We start from the raw sequence: 10,485 nt of genomic DNA, 5'->3' as shown, positions 1-10,485 counted from the left end.
TTGGTAGCAGAGCATGACTCCAGGAAGGGACTGCGGCTTGTTTGAAAGTGGCAGCCATGAATCAGCCTGCGTGCTTCCTGAGCTAAGGCAGACATCTGCCCGGGTCGGTATATTCGGGTGTCAGAATGAAAACATCCAGTGAGGCCTGAGAAGTAGGAAGCCTCCGCACTTCAGTCAAGCATTCTGGAAAGCTCTGGGGTGTGTCTGCGGAAGCATTTCCACTGAGTTCCTCCAGCTACTAAATCGAGTCTAGTGGAGCTAGAAGTAATGAAGAAATGGAAGTTAACCGTGTAGTGTTTTATTGCTAATCTGCCTTTTGACCAGCATTTCTTATAGAAATCGTGAAGAATTAAATGCACATTTTCAACTGCAGAAGACGTTATGTTATTTGCTTTGAATTGAATACGTGGCTTTAAGAGTGATCTTTACACCATAATAAAGAGGACAATGAGGAAGGGATTTCACGTGATTTTACACCTGCTTTTTAGGACTACAGCTACTGCCTAAAGCAAGGTGAACGTATATTTTAGTTCCTTTCAAAGAAGCAATTCTGTAATTCTATTAAGTCAAGCACTGTTACCCCAATTTCCCCACCGGCCTCAGTGCGTTATTAACCTTCTCTTCTCCCCCGAGAAGTGAGGAAGTGTCGTGATTTCACACTTAAGGAAAATACGGTTGGCGACACTTAGAGGCCACTTACTATTTTGTGTCTCGTGGCTGAACAGCATCCCCACCACAGCAAAAGCACACGGGAGCCACATCACGTTGGAGGGCAAGGTTTCTTTTTATCTTAGAAATGAGAGTGACCACACATGGAAAATACCACTTAGCATCAGGTGGAAAAACTCAACATAAAAATCATCCCCCCACCCCCACCCCCTTGGTACTCAGTGCCGCGTCTCCCACTGAGGTGAGAGTCTGCCACTGTCCCACAGCTTAAAAAAACAAACAAACAAACAAACAAGTGAAACACACACACCACCATAAAGACAACCCAACCCTATGTAACCCCCATCTGCATGTTTTGAGTCCCAAGGCTCGGCCGCCTCAGTCGGACTTCTCCTTCTCCTTCATGTGCAAGAAGACCGTGCTGAAGATAAAGAGCCCCAGCATCATGGAGAAGGCGCTGGCGTAGTACGGGTAGGCCGAGGGGATGAAGCGCTCGTACTGCGTGTGTTGGAGCGGCCTCACCGACACCTGCAACACGACAGAGGGGACAGGCCCCGGCCACTCAGCAGCCCAGGCGAGGCCCACTCCGGCCGAAAAGGGGACCGTGACTTGGGCTCACCTGAGTGGAAGAGTGCAAGTGCGTGTAGCCTAGCCGGTTGTAATCCACTTTAAACTGGAACACTCCATACACATCGGGCAACTTGAACTGGACGCTGTATTTGCCACCTGTGGGGGGAGCCAAGACCACCGGGAGGGGTGTCTCCGTCAGCCTCACAAGAGCGAGCACCGCGGGACTGTCGTCCTGCCGCTGTCCCCCGTGAGAGCACTACTTGCCTTTCTTCTTCAAGAAGGTCCTCACGAAAGGATCGATGCGGACAAACTCTAGCTGGATGTCATCACCATCAAAGGGGACCCATCTGCCATTTGAGAGCTGCTCAATCACGATGCTGTACTCCTGAGACGACAGGCCGGTCGGCCGGGGGAGTCACCACCCTCGGAGCAGCACCGAGTCCCTCGTGGACCCGGCAGGAACCCCCGGGCGAGCCCCCCGCTCCCCAGCCCGCTAACGCCCCTCTCCACCTCGGCCCTGGACCACCAACGTCTGCACCCAGACTGCCCCACTCGCGGACGGGCCGGGCACCGTCAGGGAGCCCTGCCGCCACCTTCGCTGCAGTCTCCACCCCTCTCCCCCCAACCAGCAGAACGCACCAGCAGAGCCCTCCCGCTTTTACACCTCCACGACAAACCCACACCTCTTCACGCCTCTTTAGACACTGGCTTGTGCACCGGGCCCTCTGCACCTACACTTTCTCAGGAGTAGAGATTAATTTATTCATCCTTATTTAGGCCACTAAATATTCAATAAACGCTTCTGAGCTAAAGCAACCTGGCCCAAACCACAGGGGTCCCTCCTGCTCCAAGACGCTCTTACCACTAGGTCGGTGACGGTGTAGGCGTTGGGTGGGGCGGTCTCACCCACCCGATGGTGGGACACGGGCCCCACACGGAGGACACCCTCCTCCTTGAACACCCAGCGGGAGAGGGCCACAGCTAGCTCGTAGTTACCCGTCTGGGAATACCTGCAGAAGGGGCAAACGGGAGGCTAGGGGCCCAGAACCGACTTCTTTGCAGCGATGCCTGACAGTCACGATCCATGGAGACAAACTGCCTGAAACTAGCTTCTGCCTGGAGACCATACGTATCTAGGTATCCTGCTTCAAGGGAACGGGGAAAAGAGGTCAGGTGGTGTTGCTGTGGGGTCACCTTCACAACAAACACACTCGCTGAAACATCTCCGGGTAAGCCGCTGCCACCTTGGAAAGTCTAGGATACCAACACAGCAACGAAGTCTTCAACCCAAGGACACCTGGCCTCCGACGCTTCCAGCTGGAAGGCTCCTTCCTCCCCAGCACCAGACCACACGCCCCCGAGCCTGCCAGCACCCACCTCTGGGAGCCGGGCGCAGCCTTCTGCACCGCCGAGTTGAAGAAGGCATCGCTGAAGAAGTCCAGGGAGCCGCTGAAGACGACCCGGGCGTTGTTCCTGGCCTGGAGCCCAGCAATGAGCAGGGTGTTCTTCCCCACCGCGTGGGGGTACTGGGAACAACAGAGGGCTGTCATCCAGGAGAGCCCGGGGAAAGGACAGGCAGCTGGGCCTCTGGGGCAAGAGGACAGCAGGCCGGACGTCAACCTGAGGGCGGCACCGGAGGCCCCGGCACCTCTGCCCCTTCCTGCTCCCAGCAACCTCTCCTTCACCAGCCTCCGCCCCGTGTGCTCTCTTACTCCTGCTTGTCTTCACATAAAGGGCCTCGCCGCTGGGCCCGGGGCCCGGAGGCCTCAAGGCTGCAACGGCCCCTCACCTGGGTGATAGGTTTATCCGGGAAGAAGGAGTAAGACGTGGAGGAGCCCGTCAGGATGTCCAACACCAAAGGATTGTCAGGATCGGCCACCATCCTACAGAAGGAAAGGAGAACACCCCACAGGGACCCTGAGAACTGAGCTCAAGGACCTGGGTCCCGAAGGGTCACTTCTTCACAGGGACGAGTCCTGCTTTCTCAGCAGTCGCACGCCTGCTACGCCACTAGCTTTCCTCTTGCTGCAACAACGAAGTCTGACTCTGAGTGTCCTAAATTAATCTCTCCCCTCTCCTCCAGGGATAGAACCCCCTAAACCATCAAGGGTGGGTTAGTTTCCCATCCTCCCCAGGTTTCTAGCGCCCTGGGCCTGCTCACTCACCCAACACCTCGAAAGAGGATGGGGTTCAGAGATGATCTCCCAACAATGGTTGGGGCCTTCAGCAGGTTCTCGGGGTCGGCCACAATGAGCGTGTGCTGCGGCAACAGAGGGAGATGGGGTCAGGAAAAGGCGCCTCCACGCCAGGGACTCCCTTCCTACCCCCTCTCGGTTTCCAGGCTGAGCCCTGGTGGAAGGGCCCCAAACCTGGAAGGTAACGGGCCCGATTACCTGGCCCAGGTCTGAGATGTCGTAGTTGTGATGGTCAATGACGGCTGTTTTCTCCTCATCGAACTCGATCCCACACTCACTGCCCAGCTCTCGAAGAGGGTCACCTGCAAAGACCCAAGAAATGCCTGGTTTAACCCTTACAGGTGGGCCCTGGGCCAAGCAGGGTCGCTTCCCTGGCCTCCTGGTGACTCACCCTCTCCCAGTCACCCTTAGGCCCTGCCACTTCCCCAGGCCGTGCTCAGCCCCAACTGGACAGCTGGACAAACAGCACGGTTTTCTGCCTCCAGGGGTCAGAACCTGAATCAGTAACACGGAGAACCACCTGGTCCTCTGCCCACAAATACACAAAACCCCCCATTGAGGCAAAGTCATAACCTCAGGCAGACTTGACCTGAATGAGCCTGGCTTCACGGGACTTCTCCTCCTCATCACCCCAGTCTGTCAACACTGGGAAAAACAAAATGAGACTGGCCAGGTGCTGACACCAACCAAAGCTGCGGGATACGCGTGCAGGCTCCAGAATACTGCTCTCTCCCTACTTCCACGTATGTTTGAAAATTTCCAAAATAGGGAACAACAACAAAAAAACAATCTGTCAAATTACTCTGGGTTCTGCCCAAGTAGCCAGCCCCATCTTTTCTTTCTGTAAGGGAAGGCCCACCAACACAAACAAAAACAAAGGGAAAAAACCAAACTGGGAAAAAACAGGGTTCCCAGCCCATAAAAGGCCCCACATCTCCCTGGTCCTGGTGACAGGAGGAGGTGAATGGCTCTGTACTTCCCTCGCTCCCTGACCAGGCCCACCCAGTGAACACCAATCTGGCAACTTCCATTTGTAAAGCTTGCCAAGCTTCCTGGAGAAACGCTGGAAAGCACCAGACCTTCACAGGTCAGACTTACCAATGTCTGAGCTGGCAGCTACCAGGACACTGCCTCCACCGTCAATAAAGGTACTGATGGTCTCCACGTTGATGTTGCCTCCGAAATCTGAAAGAAGCACCAGACTCGGTGACCCAGACGGCTCCTCTGACATTTGGGCGGGGGAGAGTGGCCCACAGACCAGCCACAGTCCATCCCAGAACAGCCCTCTGGAGGCCCAGAACGAGAGGGACATTTACCACAGATGCCCGTCTTCCCAAAGTGAAGATCCAACAGTAACAACTTGAATTCATAAACTTTTAACTTACAGAAGTATGGACGATATAGTCAAACACCTACCAATTATAGATGTCAAGTTACTTACATACATTTCGAGTCACGTTCAAAATAGATGTTTAGGAGTGCTGCGTTTTCTCAGCTACATTTCATGATACAACTTCATTCAAACTCCTCACCTGCACCTTTCACATGAGTATCTCTGTCTTCGCCAGAGTCACTTTGGGCTAACACAGTTTTCCAGAGCCCATCAATCTCACTTCCGTCTCAACTGTCTGAGACAGAGCGCCCCTGGGTCTGAGGATGACACGGTCACAAGTACTCATTTGCCAACACGCACGGTTTTTTCCCCGTTAACCCTACAGATTTAGATCCATGAGAGACAGAACCAGTTTGTAGACTGCTTTTATTAAAGCGATCACCAAAAAGGCTCAACTTCCAATGTTTGTACTTATGAGATGATCTTTGTTTTGTCAGTCAGTCCGGTCAGGTGACTATCACAAGCATCCAGAACTGGACCAAGAGTCTTCCCCAAAGTACACCCTGAGGTTCAACATAAAGTGATGGAGGAAATGCTCAGGAATTCATGTAGTGCATGCAGAGAAGGCAAAAAAGGGACAAAGGCGGGAGGGGGGAGCTATTATATAAAGGTCGGTCAGGGAAGACCTGGGCAAGTAGCATTTGAGGTGTGAGAGTGACCCAGGCAGCACGGGGGGCGTTAAGGATGACAGGTACGAGTTCCCCAAGGCAGGTGAGCCTGTCCCAGCAAGGAGCCCAGTGTGGCCGAGCCGGAGTAGGGAGGGGGGAGCCAAAGCACACGTGGCCAGGCTGAAGCAGGAGGGGCAGCTCACGGGGCTTTACAGGCCCCGTGAGGTTGGCCATAAAGAGGAGCCGCTGGAGGTTTTGAGCACGACCCCAACAGGCCCTGATTTACAGTTTTAAAGAACAATTCTGGCAGCTGGGTGGAGAATCGGGTACAGGGGACTAGGGTGGAAGCACAGCGGTGGATCAGAAGGCCACCGTGATAATCGGGGGGGGGGGGGGGGGAGGGAGGGAAGAGAAAGGGAGGGGGGAAGGAGGGGCGAGGGAGGTGGGAGACGGGGTGGGCTTACACTCCTGAAGGCACAGTCAGCAGGGCCTGTGACAGGCCGGATATGGGGTGAGAGAGAGAGGGGTGCTAAGGACAACCCCAAGATCTCTGGCCCAAGCAACTGGAAGGATGGAAGTGCCATGTGCGGAGACTGGATGCGGAAGTCTGTCCATTACACACCCATTAGGCAGTCGGAAATGAGTCTATAATAGGACTTTGTGAAGATGCAACTGTGAGAACGGCCCTCTTTTCTGAGAGGTAATTTTGAGAGAAAGACAAAAAAGCAACTTCCCTCACCTTCAGGCACAGACAGAACATCTTGTATCTGGGGACTTTACCTACATCCAGAAAGCCATCTGTCCACCCACCCACAGAGAGGCCTACAGAGAGGCCAGGCAGAGTCTTAGACAATTTCAAAAGCAGCTCCTGGTGGAATACGGTAGACAGTGGTTCCCAACCAGGGGCAATTTTGCCCTGAAGGGCCATGTCTGGAGATGCTGCTAAGCATCTGACAGTGCACAAGACAGCCCCCTACTACAAAGAATTATCCAGTCCAAAATGTCAAGAAGTGCCACTGTTGAGAAATCCTTCTAAAGAGGAAAGAACCCAGACTGTAAGAGATACCTGGGCTTGAATCCAGGCAATTCTGCCTTCCTGAGCTCATGTGCCCATCTATAAAATAGAACCCTGTTTTTTCAGGATCATTCTTCTGTGACCATCACTGCATGTGACTTGAGAGCCTCCTGATCCCCAAGCTGGCGAGGAACCCAGGGATACACAGAGAAGGACGCCAGAGTTCTCACACCCGAGAGGGCTAACAGAGATCACAGTCCCACAGAAGGGCCCTCAGAGCCAGGGCCAAACTCTTACACCGAACCCCCCTGCCTCCACCAGCACACGTAAGCCTGTGGGGCTTACCCTGATAGGGGCAGAAAGGGTAGGACAGTGGTGTGGGGCAGGGCTTTAAACAACACTAAATCTCAGAGAGACTTCTTGCCTTTCCAACGATTTTCTAAGCTTGCTCCATCAAAGAGAATATCTTAGTTTGATACTGATCTTAACACTTCTTTAACATTTGCTAATTGCCTTTATAGTTCCTTCCACTGAAAGGTAAGGATCCTGGCTTTCCATTTTTAGTAGTGACATTGAGTTCACTACTAGCTTCCTTTTTAAATGATGTTACAGTTTGTTGTTTTTTTCTTTTTTTAAGGGGTCAATCTAAAGAAAGCGTTAGGTAATTATTAACAGGTGATATGGAATACAGTAAAAATCAGGAAGGCGGTACGGAAATGACCAAGATTTGAGAAACACTGTTTAGGCTCTCTGACCTTCCCAAAGCGAGAGCCTAGCTCAGCCTCTCCCCCACCTGTCTGACCCACAGCTTCCTTCCTTCTCCTGACATCCCCATCCATCTGAGCACAACTTGTAGGCTGTCACAGGAATACCGAAGTATCAGTTGGATAATCCAGTGAAGATATGCATTCTGTTCCACAACCAGCCCTCCACTAGGCCCTGCACATACCCAGCCAGCCTCAAATAGGGGGTTGGGCTAGATTATGGCTCATGTTCTTTTCCAACTCTGAAACTGAATCCTTCTGAATTCATAGAATCAACCATCAGGAGGCTTCTGTAGGCAAACTATATTAATAGCATGCCACTTCCCCTATCCACACAAGCCAACCCAGGCTGGGGGGGGGGGGGGGGCTCTCCATCTTTCTATCAGGCCCTTTATAGGGAAACCCCTTCCCAGAGTAGCAGGGCCTGCTGTTCCATGGTCTGTGCAACACTTGACCCCACAACCCTCAGCTGTGTCTTTAAGAAAGGATGTTCCCTCCCGGGCCCAGGTTAGAAGTGAACGTTTTCCTCCTCCCTGGCAGCAGCAGTGCCAGGGCTGGTGACCCATGCCATGACCCAGAAAATGCACAAGACCCAGAAGAAAGCGATCGATCGTGGGCCTTGAAGTCCAGTTCTGGGAGCGACGCGCAGCACTTACCTTCCACCGAAGGGGAGAAGATGATGAGATTGTCATAGAGGAACTCCCCGTACTTAATGAGGGACAGGCTGGGGTCATCTGCGGTCTTGAACGTGAGTTCAAAAGCCCTGTCTGGACGAGAAGAAAACAGGGCGCTGAGGAAGACGGCACGCCAGGGGAAACCACCACTGCAAGGGTCACGACCGCCCCCGCAAGCGAGAGGCCAGAGCTCGCAGCTCCCTCGTGGAAAACCAGTAGGAGGGAGGGTGGTCGCTGCCCTCGGGCTCGGGAGCCTTTCCAACCCGACTGTCCCCCACCGCCCCCTCGGGTCCCGGTCTCACCCTTCAGGCTTCGGAAGAAAAGCGAGTGCGTCTCCCGCAGGTTGAGGTTGTCCAGCAGCACTAAGGTGCGGGGACCGCTAGCGCAGACCGGGCCAAGCAAGGGCAGCAGCAGCCACAGGAGAGACCAAGCGCGGGCCGCGGCGCCGGGCTCCATTTTGCGCTTCCTGCCGAGAACCCAGGCACCCGGGCACCGGAAGTGCCCCGTCTACGCTGCCCAATCGCAGTTCGTGGACTTAGAGTAACATCTGGAAACGATCCGGGTAGGCTGTGGCCGGGGGTTCCGAGACGCTGCTGCGCGGGAGAAGAGCGGGTTAGCACCACCGGAAGTGCCCCGGTTGGAGGCGGACTCTCTGAATCCTATTGGCGGAAGGGGCGTGAGGTTCCACCCCCCCCAAAGGAAAAGGCTCAATCCTAGAAAGACAGCTCTGCGACCGCAGCCAATCAACAAGGCCGAGCGCCCTTAGGCTCCGCCCAGGCCGGACTCCCGCCGGCAGCCCAGATCCCGCCTCCTCATCAGGCGGGCTTGTCCCTTATGCGACCTGGAGAGGTGGTGGCCACTTGGAACCACCTCCTTGGTGCTCCCTGGCTGTGTCCTCACTGGCCCAGGACAGACTCGGGACTAGAAACCAGGCCCCATCTCTATCTCCAGGGAGGAAAGGGTTGGAAAACTAAGATCAGGGCTAGGATACTTTGAATCTCCTGTCACTAATGGACCCAGCGGCCTGGGTACGGGCCTGACCTACCAGGCCTGGTGGCCCATGCTGGAGGCAGCTGGATAGGCGGCGAACTGGCTTCCCGATGAAAACGCTGTAGCTGGGTTCATTTCTCAGCTCCGCCTCTCACTACCCCTGCTGCTGGGGCATTTCACTTCTCTCCGGGCTACTTTCCTAGGCTGGAAATAGAAATAATAGCGAGGCTCAGCCCTCCCACTTACCTGCGTGCCTTTGGAAAAGCTGAGCTCGTGGGAGCTCAGGGGCAGGTTTTGAAGCACTTCGTGCCGAGTGTGGCTCAGCCTCCCCTCAGTAATGCTAGCTTCTAAATTGATGAGGAGCACCTGGCTCACCTCAGCCCCACCACGGGTCTAAGTAAAAGCAGCTCCAAGGCTGGGTCCCAACCACAATCCTGGGGCAAATAGCGATGGTGGAGACAGAAGGCAGCTGTTCTTTTCTGACCTTTCACACTTGCCCACCCAAAAGAATGTGGGGGCAAAAGTCAGAACCTCCCTCCCTCCATCTCCTTAACTGAATCTACCTCCTCTCCATCTCTGCTGGTTCCACTGAGAGTTAAGCCTCACCCCCACCCTGGGCGTCCCAGCCCAGCCCTCCTACCCTTCTGCATACAATGCCACATCCGTTCACCTTGAACTCAGACCTGATGATGCCTGTAGGTGGCTTAGGAGTCCCACTGCTCAGGGTCACCCAGGGCTCCTCACACGCTCAGGTCTCCACTGAAACCGAACTCAGCAACCTCCTTCTCCGGCTCTGCTCAGGACCATCCATGCGGTAAGTCTCCAGCCTTTAACACACTCAGCTTCCCCACTCGCCTTTGCGCACACGGCAACCACTCCCACCCCGGCCTTTCCCTTCTTAAGCCTCCCAGGATCTTCTGCGTCTTTTATGGTAGCTCCACCCCTCACAAAGGACGCTTTTTCCCCCATAAAGCCCTGACCTTTCCTCCTCTCGATGGTGTACTGCAGCCTGCCTCTGGTTAAACTCATCTCCGGTTACCAGAGCACCTTCCACCCCAGCTTCTCCAGGGCATGAGCTCCTTCGCCCAGGCACGTGGCTTGTGGGACCCACCACACTAATTAATGCAAAATATGGAGGAGAACGAACGAGGGGGACTAACGCAGAGCACCTGCTATGTACCGGGAACATCACACGTGATCTCATTTAACCTTCACGATACCCCTGGGAGGCAGGTGTTCCCCCTCTCACAGATGGGGCCCAGAGTGCAGTGAGGCCCATCTTCAACCCAAAGCCAAGACTCTTCCCTGAGATTGTGGGGCCCTCCCGCAGGGCAGGCCTGGGATACAATGAGCAAAGGGAGGGATGTATCCTCAGCCACTGGGCCGGCCTGGGTTCATTTCTGGCCATGTCAGGGCATCCGGTTCCAGCACAGCCCCTGAGGACTGTCAGAACGTGGCCTTCTTCTGGGTTTCGGCAAGACACCACCTCTGGTTTCCGAAACAAGGTCTCTGCTCTCCCGAGCCAGGATCCTCTGAGACTCTAATGACAGTTCGGATGCTCTCCCCAGAAAAATGTGCTTGTACTCATGAGTGCGGAGAGTTGCAGA

The 10,485-nt window shown here is 54.6% G+C and overlaps 1 protein-coding gene across 1 annotated transcript; it reads right to left on the bottom strand.

The window, feature by feature from the left end:
• Positions 1–765: 765 nt before the first annotated feature.
• On the bottom strand, positions 766–8,442 carry DDOST (dolichyl-diphosphooligosaccharide--protein glycosyltransferase non-catalytic subunit). The gene is made up of 11 exons (XM_047083020.1): positions 8,191–8,442; positions 7,871–7,981; positions 4,533–4,619; positions 3,633–3,736; positions 3,405–3,499; positions 3,029–3,122; positions 2,617–2,765; positions 2,102–2,249; positions 1,504–1,624; positions 1,289–1,395; positions 766–1,197 (listed from the first exon to the last, which is right to left on the bottom strand). Exons 1-11 carry the CDS (start codon positions 8,342–8,344, stop codon positions 1,048–1,050), a joined length of 1,320 nt encoding a protein of 439 aa, XP_046938976.1. The 5' UTR covers positions 8,345–8,442; the 3' UTR covers positions 766–1,047.
• Positions 8,443–10,485: the final 2,043 nt, after the last annotated feature.

The sequence above is a fragment of the Lynx rufus genome, unplaced genomic scaffold, assembly GCF_022079265.1.
Source record: "Lynx rufus isolate CCGP_SWC_20201006 ecotype Redwood Valley unplaced genomic scaffold, mLynRuf1.p SCAF_2, whole genome shotgun sequence".
NCBI classification, from domain to species: Eukaryota; Metazoa; Chordata; class Mammalia; order Carnivora; family Felidae; genus Lynx; species Lynx rufus.
Note: the sequence above shows the minus strand (reverse complement) of the source record. Positions and strands in the feature narration are given on the sequence as shown.

Bases quoted from the DNA above. Each gene is read 5' to 3' on its own strand.
- DDOST (XM_047083020.1), bottom strand. From the start codon at position 8,344: ATGGAGCCCGGCGCCGCGGCCCGCGCTTGGTCTCTCCTGTGGCTGCTG. The intron at 3,737-4,532 runs GTAAGTCTGACC...GGGTCTTTGCAG, and splicing joins AGCTGCCAGCTCAGACATTG to GTGACCCTCTTCGAGAGCTG. The intron at 1,198-1,288 runs GTGAGCCCAAGT...GTCGTGTTGCAG, and splicing joins ACTTGCACTCTTCCACTCAG to GTGTCGGTGAGGCCGCTCCA.